The sequence below is a fragment of the Austrofundulus limnaeus genome, unplaced genomic scaffold (genome assembly GCF_001266775.1).
Source record: "Austrofundulus limnaeus strain Quisiro unplaced genomic scaffold, Austrofundulus_limnaeus-1.0 Scaffold50, whole genome shotgun sequence".
NCBI lineage: Eukaryota > Metazoa > Chordata > Actinopteri > Cyprinodontiformes > Rivulidae > Austrofundulus > Austrofundulus limnaeus.
The window spans coordinates 724,743-743,715 of NW_013952452.1; the positions used below are offsets into that span (position 1 = coordinate 724,743).

Consider the following 18,973-nt stretch of genomic DNA (forward strand, 5'->3'; position numbering starts at 1 on the left):
ATTTGATGAATTTTTTCACGTGGGTGGGGTGTCAGCTTCACTCAGCTCAGACAAACATGTGTTTGTTGTTGTTCGAGCAGCGACCCGGTCACATGCTAATGTCATTAGTTCGCTATCATTACTAAGGTGCAGGAATACTCCCCCCCCCTTTTTTTTCCACATCATGTCGCCTGCCTGGATCTGTTACCATCTCGCTTTGAAGAATGGAGGAGTGTTAGAGGTAAGGTCGTTTCAACTGCTTTTTACATCGCGGTCTCATTTCCGGACTCAGGCGTTTTGTGAATGAAGCAGATACTTCAGTTAAAAAGCATAAGTAAAAATATTTATCCGAGTATAGTACTAACCCCCAACTTTATGGATGATTTTATGATTTAATTTTACGTATTATACTTGAATACGGTAATCTGTATMAAAGCTGAGCTTTTGAGCATTTTGACAGCCTAACGTGCAATTTATAATTAATTCAAGCAACTAAAATATATAAATAAAACAGCAACCAGTCACAATTTTGTATCATATTGTTTGTTGAATTGTGTCCTCATTACACATTATATTGTTGCATCATAAAAAYCCACAGAATTGAGTGAATGCTGTCAAAGATCGTGACAACCTCAACAGCAACAAGCTAAAAAAAACATTTCATAAATGGCCACAATACCAAACTAAATGACTTGGCAGCCGAATGAGACCGAGCATCTCTTTATAAAAGCAGAAACATGTTTGGAATTAGAAAAAAATAAAAAAAAGACAAAGAAGGGGGAACACCCATACGTGACTCCAAATAGCTTGTTTACATCAATGGTGTTTGTCTCTAAACTCCATCTACCAGTTTCTCATTTTTTAAGGCTGAGAAATATTTCTGGGAATTAAAAAAAAAGAAAAAGAAAAGCCAACAGAAAACAAGCCTAAAAGTTTCCCTTACCGACATTCTCCTCAGATAGTCGGAGAATCTCCTGGAACTGTGGCTTCACCTAAAAAGCAAAAGGCTTAATTAAAACATCCAAAACTTGTTTACATACAGTACGATGGAGGTTTACTGTAAAACTTAAAATCTTAAAAAACATGATTAACTCACTGAGTTATGGTTTATGTTTAGATAAATTTACATTCAAACACTAAAAATTGTTTTACTTTATTAATAAATTACGAGGACAAACAACTCGATGCAAATACATTTGACACCCCCTACAAAAACGGATTTGCCTCACATGCTTAACAAAACTTAGTGTGAACCTCAGCTGAATAATGACGTTGCTGTGATGTGAATTTACCTTCGTATTAGTGAAAATCTTGCCAAAGGTGCGACAGAACCTCCAGAAAAAGCGAGAGAACTCGTGAACACATGTCGAGGATGTCACATTGATGCGACCCACAATCTCTATCAGCTGAGGCAGTCTAAGAAAAAAAAAATGAAATAAAAAATAGTGCATGCATACTTGTGCTTAGCTACTTCCATATGCTGATAAATGTTTAACATTCAGAACACTCAGTGTGTTGTCATCTTTCTTCGAAACAGTCTGAGCAAATTTGATTTAAATTCAAAATAATTTCAAAACACTTCATTTRTTGCAGAAAGTCTGAGAATAGTTCAATCCAATGTAAAAAATAATAACTAAGTTAAAACAACAATAAAATATATACGTGTAAGTGTGCTTGGATGAAGGAAATTTGTTGTGTAAAAAGTTCTGTAGGATCAAAAATAAACCGATTCTTGTAGAACTTTTCTTAAATTTTAAAAAGTGCTTCTGAAGAAACGACTATTGATTTTGGCTGAGCTCCATGTTGGTGGACTTTAGAAAACTAGCAAATAAATAAGATTTGAAGAATACTTTATATTACGGCATTAAAATAATTTAGTGAAACATACCAAAAAATCCTTAAAAATGGTGCATTTACCAAATCTAAAGGGATGTTAGGTAGTTGTATAGGTTTTGTCCCAGTTATAATTAAAGTATGGGTTAGATATTTTAAGTCATTAGCTGCGTTTCCATTGCAAATGTGCGCAAAACTTTGTAGATATTCTGTTACTGTYGAAAAMCACAGTTTCGCAACTGCGGTGTTTCCATTTAGTAAGAAATGCTATTATAGTCACACGTAAATATATGTTTGTTCTCRCGATAAGTCATTACAAACATGGCGGCAATGGATGTAAACATATAGCATGTTGCTACCACGACACTAGCGCTCATCATCAGAGGAGACGTCAGCGTCTTTTATCGAGGCTTTCCAGCGACAAGCCCCTTTTACTTCGGAGCGGCTACATATGCTGTGTTTTTGGGAAATTGTAGTCGGTGAGTTTAATACTTTCTTTTACTACTTCTGTGATATTACTTCTACTTCCTGTTATCTTCTTCGTCGTCGTCTTTTTCSCCAGTAGAAACAGCTGGTTCTTGATCACGTGACTCCCGTGATGCGAAAAAAGTGTTTCCATTGCAGTTTTGCGAAAAACACCAATTTCGATACGGCCAAAATAACCACCTCTTCTTAGCGCAAAAACATTTTATCGAAAAACGTAATATTTTTCTAAATTGACGTGTTTCCATTGAGCAAATTTATTTTCAGAATTCTAATTTGCGCATTTTCATGGTCAATGGAAACGCAGCTAGTGTTATTTCATCTAAAGATGAAGAGTTTGTCAGCATCTTACAGTTGGTTGACCACCCATAGCAGGCTGTCCCAGCCCGTAGTTCCTTCATGTTCCAGCTGGTGGTCATAGAGGAGCAGCAAGGTGCTTAACACCTCTCTGTTTCCAATGATGGTGGCCAAGTCCTGCAGGGGAGAAGCTGGTCTGGGGAACCGGGTCACTGCAGGACCAAAGTTACAGAAAATGCCATTAATACAAACCTCTGCATCTGTTGAAATGTCTGTAATCTCAATGCAATGGGTGTGTTTATGCAGCTTGCCTTCTATGACAGGTATGTCTCCATGGAGTTTGGTTTTACTGCTGAAAGGTGCGTTCTGCAGCACCACGGCAAACAAAGGAGGAATGAGAGACTGAAGGGCTGACAGAAAAATGTGCAGCTTGTGCTCATCCAGACCGTGCTCTCCCTGCTGCAGAATAAAAGCATCAATCAGGATGACAAACTAGCAGGGTTAATTACAAAGATTTCTTGCCTTTAAATGAGCAGGTTTAGAGGGCAGCGGGTCAGCTGTATTTTACCTTGAGCAGTTTTTCTATCCGTGCCAGCAGAGAAGGAATCAGGGAAGTGTGCAGGGTGCCCAGCTCGGTGGTCCAGGCAGCAAAGGCAGGGATGAAGACTTGGTGGACTGCATTTACTACTCGCTCTGATGGGTCTCCGAGCGACAGAAGCATCAACTCAAAACCCTGCAATGAAGAAGGGGTATGAACGGCACGACCACACTGTTTAAAAACAAGATGAACCGTTGGGAATCCAAACAAAACCTGGTTGCATTTACTGGCATTTTACAACTTAACGTTTTCTCGTAAACAGTTTTACCTGCGAGTACTTATCAGARTCATCAATGTAACCCATGATGATTCCCAAACTCTTGACCACTGCTTCCCTGACCATGTCAGCCTTGTCCTCAGCAAGCATCTGCTGCAGCATGGACAACACCAGGGAGCTACGAATCTCCTTCTAAATAAAAGAAAAAAAACTATTTAGTTCTTAAAGTGCTCAACATTGATGAAAAACTGTGTTTTTCTGCAGTGCGCATCTGCTCTTACAGGCAGGTAAGGAGCTAAGGCTCCGCAGGCCTCAGCCACCAACAGTCTCCTCTCAGGATATTTGTGGTTGATCTGCGAAGGACAAATTCAGACAAAAGAAACGTTGAAGATAAAAGAGGGACATAAAGGAAGGCAGACGAGGACCGGAGGGGAGCCGGGGTGGAATGGAAACAACCTGAGTATCACAAACAAGCTGACCCTGTGGAAACCACAATTTGTCTTTCTCGGCAGATTCTCAGCCTCCAGACTGCCGGCAGACGCCGTTGCCGCTGCAACGGGTTCTGTTTATTGTGGATGGGGTGACACGGGAGGCAATAAAAACAACTCTCACGTGGTTTCACAGAATGACAATACAATAACAAGAAAACATTTTCGAAAATGAAGCAATGATAAAGTGTTCAGAAAGGCTCAACTGCTACCACACCAAATCTTAGCTTAACATCAGTAAAACTGGCTGAGTTATAGCTGTTTTCATTTACTAAGGTTGCTTTCTGAAGTAAAAAAGGTATGTACATAAATACAGGATGGTTTTTGCCATGGAGGCCCTGTGTGGTTTTTGCGACTGCACTTAGGGACACTTTCAAAATTTTCCCAATTTTTCAGACTGACTGACCTTCATTTTTTAAAGTAACGACGGCCACTCGTTTCTCTTTACTTAGCTGCTTTTTTCTTGCCATAATACAAATTCTAACAGTCTATTCAGTAGGACTATCAGCTGTGTTCTGTATCCACCTTCTGCACAACACAAATGATGGTCCCAGCCCCATTTATAAGGCAAGGAATCCCACTTATTAAACCTGACAGGGCACAACTGTGAAGTGGAAAACCATTTCAGTTGACTACCTCTTGAAGCTCATCAAGAGAATGCCAAGAGTGTGCGAAGCAGTAATCAAAGTAAAAGGTGGCTACTTTGATGAACCTAGAATATAAGACATATTTTCARTTGTTTCACACTTTTTTGTTACGTATATGTGACCCATCATTTCGAAATGAGGATTAAGTCAAATTTGGTCAAAATGACCTAATTACATTTTCAGATTCTTGGCTTTAAAAGCTACATTTTGATACCTAGATCATTCTGATATCATAAACTTATCCAGACATATGACTCAGTTTGTCTTGTTGGTTATAAWACATTACTACTATTTGATCTGAATCGTAATTTTATGGAAATTTATTGAGCAATTTTATGTCAATATAAAGAGGAAACCTCAAATAGTATTTGTATTAAGATTTTCCAGCTGGAAAGAAAAAAAAACTTTGCGAGCTCACTGGGAAAAAACGTAAATTTTAAGGCGTTTTTCCTCAAAATCAGTTTTTTGTTGCCACTGCTCAAAAAATGCTTCAAAAGTTGTTTTTTTTGTGTTTCAGAAAGTTTATTCAAATGATRCCTTGATAAGGCATTAATTCATTATATTTTGACAAAATGCAATTTTTGCACATTTAAATCAAAACCCTACATCTGCCCTTTTCTCCACATTCCACRTTWAGTCTTAATTCTYGTTTMGATGTGATGTGTCACATAAAATTCCACGTGTTAATTCATAGTTTTGATGCCTTCAAGTTTCATAGTCMTGAAAATAAAGAAACCTCATTGAATGAGGTGGTGTGTCCAAACTTTTGGTTTGTACTGTATGTTAAAAATGCAATCTGAAAATAAAAATAAAAACTATCACAGAATGAYGACTACTACTGTAAACTACTATTATGACTTGACATGTAAATAAAATGATGGATAAGAAATTACTATACCTGTTCCCAACACTGAGGAAGAAGCTCAGCCTCAACACGAGTGGGACCCACGTGCCTCGCAAATGCAACGCAGCCCGTTAAGATCATTTGTCTTCAAACACAGAGACACACACACACACACACAAAGAAAATAAAAGCATCACCCCTCAGCTTTAGGAAGACGGTGAAGCAAAGAGAGAGATGAACGAGCAGAATATGTGGACATTATTATATTTCTGTTACACGTATGTAGAAACACGTGTCACACCTCTGCTCATCATCTGGTCTCTTGATGAGATTGAAGAGGATGTGCAGAAGCTGGTCCCTCTCTTTCGACTCTGGATGAAGGCATGCTGTGCACAAGATGAGGGGAATCAACTCCTGATGGTGAGAAGATAAGAGACAACCGGAGCTAGCATCAGAATAAACAAACACATTCATAATAYAGCTACAGCATACAACAAAGTTGTAGAAAATTTTAGAACAGGCCAGTCTGTGATAGAATAGGGAAATATTGTGATTAAAGAAACACTGGAAAACTAAATATAAAGAAGTCATTTCTAGAATGCTTTAATACTGCTGAAAACACTTACCTTAAATACTTTTTTGGGGGGGTTTCAGTGGCTTATTTAACTTTAAATTCACACAGTTAAAAACACATACCATAGAAGCTTACAAAGTGCATGCACACACCCAGGTTTTGGCTGGATTATTGACAGACACACACATACATAACGCAATAGCTGCTTTCCCAAAACTGAGCCCTATCCCAGAGTTCAGGCAGAGTTCAGGGAGAGAGCTCTGCTGCCCTTGATGCAGGGCCTCCATGGCCAAACTGTGGTCGGCCCTACATTCCCGACACACATACACTGAAATTAGAGAGTGCAAGCAGAGTTAAAAATATATACTTTTTTTAAAAAACAGTTTCTTCCCCTGAGAAGATCTCACACTTGCCTGCCAAGTACTGGAGGAACACGCAAAACCTCAATGCTGCAGGGTGGATAAACGAACACAGCAGAACCAATTGGGTGAAGGTATGTTTGTGATTAGTCATTCGCTCAATACTGGACTAACTCTATGAAGTCGGTGCCATGTTGGCCGACTTCTACAAAGTCAAAAAGTCAACACCGAAATGTCAGAGGGTGATCTTTAAGTGCTTAATGACAAGTTTAGTTTCAGGGAAATCAATTCAAGTGTTTAAATCCAGAAAAATAAACCCAGTTCAACCAAATTTAGCTGTCACACTCAATACGTTTTTTGCTCTAGCATTTGAAAATATACTTCGGGTCTCTCAAGAGTCCTTATTTTTTAAAGTAAAAAATAAAATTAAATAAAGGTCTGACAAGCCAAAACCCATGATGCTGCTATTCCATTTCAGTGAGAATCCTTGTACTTCTGATTATGTAAAGGCTCCTTCGGGAGGTTAAACATCTAAGCGGTCCATGGTAAACATTGTGGCAACTCAAAGCAGACAGAATGATGCCAGGATCCAAGAACAGCAATCCTCAAAGAGTGGAGTTATTACACAGTGATGCCAATGAGCCAGCATGTAGATGTGTCAAAGTTTTTATTTGACCTGAAAAAATATTTCAACAGCCTTGAGCTAAATGTGCCACAGTTCTTCTGACTCTTTCCTTCTAGAGCAGTAGTAGTGTAGTGGTTCTGTCCTGCAGGCTWATGGCGTTTCACTGCTTTGACACATAAGGTGATTAATGTGTTTCTGCAGAGCTTAAAGTTCTGTTGATGAGCATGGAAACAAAAGTTGACACAATTCAAGTGTCAAAATACAACTCTAGCGCTCTTAGAGTTCAAAATGCCTGCCATAAATTAAACAAATTAAAAACCCCGAGTGCAGTGACATTAATTAATGGGGAGGGTGCAGTGCAAAATCGACTTTTTGAGCTTTATAATATGTTATAATGCCATTGCCTTATCAAAAACATAGCCAGTGTTGCTTTGACTCATTCATGTATGTTTGAAACATTCTTGAATCTCCTGTGGTAGCCATGTGGAGCTRACTGAAYGCTTGCTGGTACAAAGCACTGCCTGTTGCAATTAGGTCTTCCCTGGAGCTCAGCCTGCAGCTGAACTCCCGCCCCACAGAGCACCCCGCCCCTGAAGCATCCAGAGTTCATGCAGGTTTCAGTAAGTTAAGTTTAAGACCTTTTCAAGACCTTTTAAAACCATTAGGAATGACCTTTAAGACCAAACCAACACATTAACAGAAACATTCAAATGGTCCCAGAAATTTTAACATAGAAAGAATATTAAATTTTATTACAAAAATGCTATATTATTTTAATGAACGTTTTTTTAATAAACACCATAGTGTGCCACATTTTGTTGATGTATGATGTTTTGTTTTTTTTCCTCATCTATCCTTGAGTGTTTTTTTTTTTTTTTTCATTTTTCTTTAAATGTACCGCGACCCCTGCTGGTTGGCGCATGACCTGTTCACCTGTTCCCCCATGTTTTTTGTCATGTGTGTCCTCTTGAATGAGTGTTCTTAAATGTAATTTCATTGTGCTCTGTACAATGACAATAAAGGCATCATCAAATCAAATCTATGAGAGCTTCATATCGACTGCCGTAGATCGCTTCAAACTGAGTGCAAAAAATCACTGATATCAAGCCATATCTCATTGTAAACATACTTTCCCGCGTTTAAGCAGTGGACATGACGGAACTTCTTTGTTTTTTGCACAGGTAAACTAGCCTGCGGGGGGGTTTTAACAGCAAAGACATCGAAAACATGGAAGTAAACTGTGCCATATTAAGCCTGCAGTTATCATTGGATTTGTAGTTCAACTTGTATAAAGGCCGGTAGCAAACTTAGCACCTCATGAAGACAGATCATATCAACCTCTGATTATGGCTCTTTACTCTCCAACACTTCTCAGGAATGATCAACTGTAAAAAAAATTAAGACCGGACAAAAGTAACTTTTAAGACCTTGGATGAAAATCTGGGCATTTTTAAAACTTTTTTAGGCCTAAAGTTTAGATTTTCAAATTTTAGACTTTTTAAGACCCTGCATGAACCCTGGCATCGTTGTGAAGTTGTGCTGAAGTGGGATTGTCAGAAATGGTAGGAGGTTCTTGAAGAGCCAGAGGCCAATTTCAACGCGTTTAAATAGACTATGATGCAAAGTCAAATTTTTTTTGATATATACAGCATTTTTATAACYAGTGAAGGTAAACTATGAGGTAAACTCTGTGCCTGCAAAAAACATAATATGCACAAACAAAAGGCAGTCTGGTTTTGTGTTATGAATAAAAACAATGCGTTTACTGATTTACAGAGTCTGTTAACACAGCCAGGTGGCAGYAAGTCTTAATCTATCATTTTACTGTTTCAGGCCTAACGCCATTCGTTTATGTGCAGGTGTCACATTTAAACAACTCCATGCAATTCTTCAGGTTGATGGTTGTTATGAAGCTTTACATTGCAGAATGGAGGCGTGAGCAGCTGTATTTGTGRATGACTATCTGGTGTCATGATTCGCAAACCCAACGGACACGGTGCAAAGTCCTCGCCACTCAAGGAGGACGGCGAAGCCTTTAATGCTCTGCTGTGTTTTAATTTCCTGCAAGCCTCTCCTTTGAGTTTGTTTACACTGATTTAGCAAAWAGATAAGGCGCTCCCCAACGGTCTTGAGTTGATTACACCTACATAACCACAGTGATATGCAAAGCAGGGCAACCGAGAGCAACTACAACCAGACTTACCTCCCACAGAAACTCAGTTTTGTGGCTTTTTGCGTTTCAACATGKTGCCAAATCTAAACACTTTGTATTTCTGCACACATGAACACACACACACTTGCATGCAAGTAGTAAGAATAAACAGAACCACAGTGCAGGTATCGTTACAGCTCATAGCGAACACTTGCTAAAGTCAAAAAGTTTTAACTCCAGTTCGTTATGTTTAAAGTAAAATTAACAGGTATTAAAAAAAAAGCATTTTTGCTCACAGTTAAAAGCATAAATCTGATTAATAGCTACATAAATGAAACCAAAATAATAAAAATCTAGAACGTAAAATTAAAACCATTCTTTTCATTAAGACTAATTGCATTGTCCTACTTGCTCGGATCTTATTAAATTAACTGAAACCACATCATACACCACTGTCAATTATAGACTGGAGAGTTTAAAGCTGCGACAAATGACACAAAGAAAAAAATGGGCAAAAAAAAACCCACAGCATAGCCATGACCAACATGAAGCTAAAACTGCTTCACTTTTGGACAACATTGAACAGAAGTTCATACTTGGCTCCATAAAAATGTAACCATAAATTTGTTGGCGTCGGCAGTTGTAGCTTCAAAAGGCTGGTTGTTAGATTCATTCTTCTTTTCTACAGATTATGTCAGAACCATGCAGATGAGTGCGTGAAAGACTCACCTGGCAAAGATGTGCAACCATTCTCTAGAAGAGAGGCATGCATGAGAGCGAGAGAATGAGTGAGACGAAGAGAGAGAAATAAATAAAAATAAAAAAATAAAATAAAATAAAAACAGTGAAGGCAAAAAGGCAGCAAATGTGAGCGGGCCACAACGAAACCACAGAAGAAGAACAATGAAGGCAGGAGAAAAACGAAGGCCTTCGTGAAAGAAGGTGACATTTCTAATCAATAGATAAGACACAAGTCAGCAGGGGGAGTTGTAGAGGTTTTATTCTCCAAAGATGGTTCATGCATAAAAGGACGCCTCCAACTAAGTATGCATCCGGTCACATTTAAAGTGAATTTTGGGAATTAATTCAGCCTAAATCAAGAAAGGAACAGATGGAAAAGAGCAAATATTCCTGTCAAATCACATAGTAAAACATACAAACGCTCCATCAAGAAGCAACAAGTGTTCGTATTGCCTTTTTAAAAGTAAACAAACTTTGAAAGTGAGGTTTAAAATGATCTGTTTAGAATAGGAAATCTTTGTTTGCAAAGACGACAGAATGAAAAATTCTGACAAATAATAAATCCATCCAGAGCCTCTTTATCTTGAATAGATTTAGAGGTTGCAGAGAACTCGCTCCCATAAAACGCAGCAAAATTTAGGTAAAACGTTGTGAGGTGTAAATCACCAGCTCAAATTCCCCCCACTGCTCATCCTTGCTGCCTTGTGTGCATCTATTGGACATTTAGGCAGAATGTCTGTGATCATGACAGCAATGATGGCGACACAGGAAGGAGGGAACCGGGAGCGAGAACAGCAGCAATAAGCGGGGTTTACCTCTCGTTTAGCCAGGAGGACGTTGGGGACGATGTGAGGGAGGCAGCGGCCCAGCATCAGCATCACACTCTCCTCGCTGTCCGCTATACGAGACACCTGGAGACAAAGAGGCATTTCCTGTGTCTCAATTCAGGGGCTGCAGCCGACGTAGGGTGCAACTGTYGGCAAACAAAACCCTAAAAAACGTAGGCTGCATCCAAGCATCCTATGTGCCGATGATTTCCCACGATTCATTTCTCCGTCAAACTAAACAAAATAACGAAGACGGTAATGTTTTTTTTTGGTTTGTTTTTTTGTTTTGTTTTTTACCGCGGAGTTTGGAAATTTATTATGAACTGAAGAATTCTTTTTTTTAGCGATTTAGCTGATGAAATTAATGCTTAAAAGAGATGTTAAATCAAATGCAAAACAAGTATTGATACTGGAGCTAACCTCAAATTATTAATTAGTAATGTTTTAACAATATTGAATTTTGTGAGGGCACACCGTGAATGGGCAACTGAAGGCATGTGATATAAGACGCATCACCATATACAGTATGTCATCCGTATACTAGACTCTCATTTCACAGCCGTTTATATAGCCTACATTGGCGGCCCACGGCCCACGTAGGGTGTAGCCAATGTGGGCCTCGGTCTACATGGGCTGCAGCCTATGAATTGAAACACAGCCATTGTATACCTGCTCTTCTTTGAAATATAGGGTTTTTGAAATTTTTTAGTGTGTGTGTCTGTGTGTGTGTGTGTGTGTGTCTGTGTGTTGCAGACCTCTGCTCCAAGGCGGCTGTCCGAGCACATTCTGCAGAAGGACAGCAAGGCTTGCTGGAAGGCCGGAGACAACTTCCTGGAATACCAAAAAGACGAAGTTGGAAACGGTCATTACCGTGCAGTCTACAACGTTTGTTATTACCTCCATAAAAGCTTGGAGATTGTCCTGACCACTAAATAACAGAGGACAGAACTGGGCCAAAAAGCTCTACTGCTGCCAGTTCTTTGAGTAAATGCTGCCTTTTCAGAAGAAAAAAAATGGATATATGAAAAGTGAACAAAGGAAACATTTCAGCAGCTCAGTGGGAACGAACCACACTGATTTTTCACTAAATGAAGTGAAAATGGTTAAAATAAAATTTACACAGTAAAAGATGTCTTAGAAATGTATTCAGTTGATCATTTAGCCTGTGACTGAAACACAAAATAAAGAAATATATAAAAGGTGTTAGAGGTAAAAAAATTAAAGTAAATAAAAATAAGTGTTTTAAAATCACTGGACACAAAGAAAGTGAGAACATCCTTTATTCACAAAGGCATCCGCTCTAGTTCCTCTCTTATTAATGCATCATTTTACAAACAGTTACCACCATCTAAAGGCTGTATGTAGTTACTACACTAAAATATGCATTGTTGATGTAGTCAGTGGCCAGGTGCAGGATATTTGTTGTGTATTTCAATGAATTTATTATGGAATAACTAATAATTTATAATCTTAAATTTCAATTCTCTGCTCCACAATGACCCAAACAAAATTATTACTTCCCATGTTTCTGGTCAGTTTGTGAAGACAGTTTAACACAAACAGACCTGACAAGAACAAGTTGTTACCACTGTATACAAAGATATTTATAAAGTGTTACAAGGTTGAAMTCTTTTGTTCCCTGCAGGACTGAATTTACTCACCTGTTTGGTTGATCAAACTGGACTTGTGACTGACTCGTGACTTTGTTGCAGGACTGTAGGTGGGGCTGTGATGTGTTCTGAGTGGAGGCGGGGACAAAATCATTTTCAGCTTCTGAGACCCCTCGGATATCTAAATACTGTCCGTTATCTGTAGGAGGCTGAGGGAAAGATAGACAGTAARAATTACTGAGTTAAATACTATATTGTAGTCAAACATCTCTTCGAACACAAGAYCTTTATTTTTAGCTTTTTGTAAACAGCTTCTTGTTTTGCAATACAACTGTAATCTATTTGTCTTGTTTAAACGTAAACAAAAGCTGTACAGTAGAAATTGTACATAACCACATACCACAGGAGGATTAGTGGAGAAAGAATTTGTAGTGGAGGAGGAGGGATGAGGTGAGTTCTGTGAGCCCAGGTCCAGATTAGTGGGAGGCGAGGTGGAGACGGATTTTTTAAGAGTCTGGATCTCACTGAAACAAATGAAAAGAAATACATGGTCAAAATAAAATGAATAAACTATTATTTTTAAATCAGTTGGTTATTAGGATTTTTTWAACGCTAAAATAAATTAGCCATAAAAACAGTTAATGCTATTTTGGACTAAGCTAACTCATTCACCTTAATGGCAGAAATTCAAGTGTTTACAAAAAAAATTGTATGACTTTAGTTTCAAGCATCTAAATGGTGAAAAATTGTATGCTTTATAAATAAAACTTAAATAGTCCTATTAGTTCTTTTTTGTTCTTGTTTTCTTATGCCTTGTTAAACATGCTCTAAATGTAAATGTAAGATATTGATTTTGTASATGAGAAAGTCATTGTTATATTTTTTTGTAAATGTTCTCTTTTGTTCAATGAAAAAGAAAAAAAAAAACATTTTCTAAACAACGGCACCACCTTGTGGTCAAATTAGCAGTAATCAACGTTTATTGCAAACAAACTTTCAGATTTTCAGATAGTCTTAAATTAAAAAATTTTTTTTACAAACTGTCCTATTTTTCTCAAAAAATTTAACTACTTTGAAAGAAAGAAATTTAATCAGCTTGGTGTAGCTSCATCAACCCAAAACACAGATAAATAAACAAAAACAGGCACTCACAAACCCACCTCTGCAGTTTTTTGATCTGCTCAGCTAAACTCTGCTTCTCACTGTTGAGGAGATTCAGCTGGTACTCCAGCTCTTGCACGACTTCTGTTTGCTGCTGTAAAAAAAAAAAAATTATTGAGTATTTTGAGTATTGYTAAAAGAAATTAACAATAAATATGTTAATTAGGGGACCAAAATTACAGAACTATTTTTTTTTTATTTTTATTGTGGTCCATTGTGTAATTTATTGTGGTCCATGTTTTTGTTCGTACTACAGTAACACAATAATTGTATCAATAACTGCTGGTTAACAAGTAGCCTTTAGGAAAACTATTTATTTAAACAGCTGGCTGATCTCAAACAGGAAAAAGGTTTGTTCTTTTGATGTTTTTACACATCAGTGCCCAGAACAGAGGTGTGTCTGTGGATTTAAGAAACTCTGTGAAACTGACAACTTTTCTAGTCAGATTTGATGTACAATAAAACCTGAAATTATCCACCACAGAGTAGGTTAAAACTATATATTTTTTTCTATTTGGTGAATCTAAAAGGTCAGATTACTCAAGAGTTGGTCACGTTGCAAGGACATAGTGGACAAAGTAACAGCTGATGCAATTTGGATGCTCAAGATGAATTTCACCCGCTGCCGTTCTTTCCCCAAACAACAGAAACTGCTACTGAGAAAAATATACTGTTACACAGAAAGAAAGAAAAAAAAGTTGTCATGCAGCATTTGTAGTAACTGTATCTTTGGGGTTTTATTCAGATGTCTATACAAATCTGCTTGGAAAAAAACAAAATCAAAAACTTTATTSGAGTTATTTTTATAGCAAATGAAGAAAACGTCAAGTTCATAATAAATTCACAGACTATACTTGAATTTGTTTTAACAATTACAAGAAAGAAAACTGAGCTTATTGTAGGAAAAGCAACTAATCTTATCAGGCTATCCTGGTCCTCGAGGGTCACTAGCCTGCATGTTTGACTCATTTCTCTGCCACAAACACACCTGATTCAGTGATTAAATTATCTGTTCCAGTTCTGCACAAACCTGCTAATCACCCTTTCATTCAAATTAGGTGTGTTTGGAGCAGAGGAGCAAGTAAAACATGCAGGACAGCGGCCCTCGCAGTGCACACGCAGGAAGCAAGCTGTTTTTAAACACACCTGTTGCGACAGGTCAGGCTTCTTCGGATGCCCCTGAACGATGCAGTTTCCGGGAAGATCGCCGAAATCGACCCCGACGGACGCATCGACCCTGTCCCGTGGTGAAGTCAGGGTGCTGCCACAGTTCCTGTAGAGCTGCAACAGGTYGGGGGGTTTTGGGATGTTGAGGCCAACATCATCCCACAACTCAAAATCCTGACAAAAAAAAACATAAAACACAAACAAATAATTGACTTTTTTATGTTAGCACATGAAACGTGTAATATTATTTTTGGTCTTTTTATTTCCTTTAGAATAAACAAACTTTTATTTGTAAAATGAGAACAAAGCCTTGTTTCTGAAAATGAAGCGGCACATCAAAAAGCTTTTACCTGATCATCGTTTTCATCAGAGAAGGTGATGGACGAGAGCTTGTATTCATTTTTTAATAAATATTCATTCACAAGAAAGTTTAAGGCTCTTTTCTCCAGTGGCCGTATGGGCTCCTGAGGTAAAAAAATAAATAAATAAATAAATAAATATATAGAAAGAGTCACTAGAGCCCTTACAGAATATACTTTGAGACATTTTATTACATGTGAGCATTTTTAGCATTTGTCAGTCATCAAGAGACCCCCCACCTGGATTTCAGGACTTGATTTGAAGTTTTTTCTCTCCTGAGATGGTACTTCGCTCTCTGAGAAATTAGAGGATATGAGATTGTTGAGTGGGTGTTCCTAGTTATCCAGAGAAATTCTCTTAGCCACAATAAATAAAAAATAATAAAAAAATAAAAAAGACAAAGCCATAACAAAATGGGTTCCAGTGGAGAAGAAGTTAAAAGTACGCCACACCTGCTGCCCGAGTCAAGTTTGCACGCAGAGCCTGTATGGTCTCCTTTGCTTTCCGTAGCTCAAACTCCAGCACTGGACAGGAAATGACAACACACACACAGGAAGTGGATCCAACCAAAGACAGGGAACAAACAAAATAAAAAATGGGAGTGAAAAAAAACAAACAAAAAAACAAACACAAAAGATTCAAAGAGTTGTAAAGAAAAAAAAAGGAGACATGCAAATCATGGGTTCATAAAAAGGCATGCGGCAGAGGATCATGGCCCACCTGTCTAAAGGTTTGACAGATGTGTGCGACGCACCGACACACTTCTTGCCTTTCATTCCTCCAATTCAAAGTGCTGATGATTCTGAATTTTTCTGAATGGGGTCTGATTTTACTTCAAATTGAGCACATCCGCCATTCTGGATAATTTAGGAGCTGTCTGACACAGGTTTTTTTTTTCTAGGTAAATGTCCAATAAGTAATTATTTAATTTCCAGCAACTCGAAGGACAGCCACTGTTCAGGGAACTTGTGTGTCAAGGATTAGATCAAGGCAAATCAATTTATTCAAAGTAGTAAGAGTTAAATCTGATTCAGGCATGGAAAAAGGTTGCTTCTTTCTTTTCTTCACAAAACTCGTTTGATTCGGACTTTCTACAAAATCAGAAGATTATACAAGATTTCTGAAATAGATGACTAAAGGGTATTTTTCACTTGTAAATTGAAAATTTGGATTTTTAAATTGTTACTGAACAAGGCAGGAAAAAAACCCACACAAGATTTTCAAACACATTGGAGTAAAAACACACTCAAAACCTTAGAAGCAATGAAGCAGGAAAACAATGTTGCATATCTGTGCACTGAAAATCCATTATTTCATCTGACACTGATATTATTCCATAAATATACATATTTAAAAAGTCAGAAACAAACAAATATGTTTCACATACGGGTGTGAATTTAGAAAGAAAGCCTTTTTTTTAAACCTAAACCTTATTCTTGCCTAACGTAACCATATATATATTTTTTATTTTAGAGAAAGGACAATTTCAGTCACATAAGATATCGTAACACTTCACAACAGATCAAGAGTGCACAGGTTGCAATCGCAACAAAATGAAAACAAAACAAAAAAACATGAAAAAAAATATTCAAAATAATAAAATAAATAAACGAGGGAAGAAAACAAAAACAGAAAAGCAAAAAATCTAGTCTGGATGGAGTGACTTGTCCAGAGTTTCACTGGGGTTTGACCAACGTCAGGAGAAAAACCCGATGTCAGACAGCTGGGGGCAGACATCTTGGCAAGAAGAACGGGTCGGGGTGTGTGGGGGGGGTAAGATCAGGTGTGCTTGAAGAGGATGGGGATGGTGCCAATTTGGTGTGTGAGAAGTATGGGAACAGAGGTAGCATTTCAAAAATGCATAATTTGTAGGCATGAYCTGAAACCAACATCTCTGCTGCATGGTCTCTAAACTGTCTCTTTTAGATTTTGGATGCACCAACTGCTCAGTTGGTGACACGAATCAGCCTGACTGGTGCCATGCATGGCTACAATAAAAYGAAAGAGTGATTTAATAACATCTTACAGTGAATAAAAGAGAATTATAATTCAAATGAATCATGGTGAATACAGCTGTAATTTATTTAAAATTGAGGTATTGTACAAAACAAAAAAGATTCGGATAGTGCACTTTTATATTTACGTAGCCCGTGAGGGGACATGGGGAGATTTTTTTTCTTTTGCGTTCTGACGCAATAGTATTGCGTTACCTCGCAATACTTTTGTGTTCCCACGCAAAAGATTGTTTTGTATTTGAACTGAATTAAATCAGACTTTTATTTTGAAATACCCGGTTACCAAAACAGGATGTGTCGCCACAAGTTCATGAAATTGACATTGATGTTGCGTGGCTGCACTGTGTTAAAATATCGGCATATGACATACTTCCATGCGTGGCTGTGTGATATATTCATTCTGAAGCTGAATTAAAGCAGTAGGCTAACTCGTTAATGGTGAACATGTGAGTTTGTTAATAAACCGGCAGGCACAACAGTGATAAACGACTTTTGCGAGGTAACGCAAAAGTATTGCGAGGTAACGTAATAGCCTACTATTGTGTGGGAACCGCAAAAGAAAAAAACTCCCATGTCCCCTCACGGGCTCAGTATACGTTCTCACGTGTGCAGGGAAACAAAGAAAAATGTTAAATCTGGTTTATAATGGAAACACTGTAATGCTTTTTCTGTTCATTTTTACATGTAAAACTCCCTATAATCTGTAAAAGGTCTAGAGACAGTGAGAAAGATCTAACTTGGTGAGGTTTTGAAAAAAAATCAATATATATTTTTATGTAAAAGAACAGCCCAAGTTTCTGTTGAACCAAAATGATTGTCGATAATAAAAGTAAGCTGTAGGCTAGGCTTCCTTCTTGGTGACCTGGCAGTGTGGTTCATCTTACCTGCCACCCTTTCGTCTGTTTCCCGGTTGCCGTCGTCCGAGTAACGTGCAAAGTCCAAAGAGTCCAAGGTGCTGATACTGCCTGCCCGATCTGCTCAGAGACACAGACACAAAGGAAGGAGTGAGGAAGCACAGCGTGCTATTTAATGTAAGATCTCCTAATCCATCACCAGATACAAGAGGCTGCTAAAAATAGTGTTTGGAACTTTACTGATGTGGACTAATTTTCCCATATCTTACAGAAACACCCAATAAATTCCAAACTTACTAATGAATAAAAGCCTACCAAAGTTCTTTTGTCTTACGGACCAGTTAAAATTGATGAATAGGCATACACATGCTCATATTTCACTGAGCTCGGCTGCCCTAGAAGCTTTATCAATGGTATTACCTTTCTTTCCACTGCACTGCAAGTGAGAAATTGGCCCTGTTTGTTCTCTGATATCCAGAAAGAATAGGTCAGGCCAAACGTAGCCACGCTGGCCAAAAAGCAAAGTTTAGTCAAGCTCAGTGTGTAGTAAATATATAAAACATCTAATTTACAGTCAGTGCTGATGCTAACTGGCAGAGCAAGGGGTTGCTTTAATTGCAATTTTTATTTTGTGAATGTTTGTTTACTTTTGCGCTCTACCGCTGACTGGACATTGGTTCATTAAATGACAGCCTGTTAAAAAAAAGAGGGTAACAAATTTGAAAGTACTGAGTGTATATAATATAAATGAATCCTCAACACAAGTTTTTTTTATCACTTTTTAAAAATAAATATTGTGTTTTAATTTGAAAACTTTTATCCTAAAGCTGATTTGTGTACAATGTGCACACGTAAGCGTGTGTCACATGACCATAGTTTCATAAAGAACAAATACCCTCTGTGAGCAGACAGCGCAAAACACTTTATCACTGAATATTTCTGTACACGTGCTTTTCTTCTGCCTGAACTCAAGTTAACAGATTTCCTGCGATGCATGCTTTTTAACGTTTTTTTTTTTTCTTCCCCATTTTGGAAATGTTTGAATTATTGTGCATATTTGCTGTGTGTTACCATTAGTGACCCATCACACCGAAATAGGGCTGCACCAATTAATCGATTAATCGACAACTATTCGATTATTA

General features: G+C 37.9%; 1 protein-coding gene across 6 annotated transcripts in view; it reads right to left on the reverse strand.

The window, feature by feature from the left end:
- Positions 1-18,973, reverse strand: part of relch (RAB11 binding and LisH domain, coiled-coil and HEAT repeat containing) — a 38,955-nt gene that overhangs the window by 14,041 nt on the left and 5,941 nt on the right. For 2 of the 6 annotated variants that reach the window (XM_014008458.1, XM_014008456.1), the window contains exons 2-21: positions 17,862-17,951; positions 15,415-15,486; positions 15,202-15,257; positions 14,953-15,066; positions 14,582-14,776; positions 13,435-13,529; positions 12,675-12,798; positions 12,326-12,483; positions 11,420-11,495; positions 10,653-10,748; positions 9,826-9,849; positions 5,688-5,800; positions 5,441-5,531; positions 3,689-3,760; positions 3,459-3,599; positions 3,161-3,325; positions 2,904-3,051; positions 2,648-2,804; positions 1,272-1,395; positions 923-971 (exon numbers count right to left, since the gene is read on the reverse strand). In XM_014008458.1, the coding sequence (XP_013863912.1) occupies positions 923-971; positions 1,272-1,395; positions 2,648-2,804; positions 2,904-3,051; positions 3,161-3,325; positions 3,459-3,599; positions 3,689-3,760; positions 5,441-5,531; positions 5,688-5,800; positions 9,826-9,849; positions 10,653-10,748; positions 11,420-11,495; positions 12,326-12,483; positions 12,675-12,798; positions 13,435-13,529; positions 14,582-14,776; positions 14,953-15,066; positions 15,202-15,257; positions 15,415-15,486; positions 17,862-17,951 (2,160 nt within the window). The remainder of the gene's footprint in view (positions 1-922; positions 972-1,271; positions 1,396-2,647; positions 2,805-2,903; positions 3,052-3,160; positions 3,326-3,458; positions 3,600-3,688; positions 3,761-5,440; positions 5,532-5,687; positions 5,801-9,825; positions 9,850-10,652; positions 10,749-11,419; positions 11,496-12,325; positions 12,484-12,674; positions 12,799-13,434; positions 13,530-14,581; positions 14,777-14,952; positions 15,067-15,201; positions 15,258-15,414; positions 15,487-17,861; positions 17,952-18,973) is intronic. The other 4 variants (XM_014008457.1, XM_014008460.1, XM_014008459.1 and 1 more) reach the window with 4 other exon arrangements.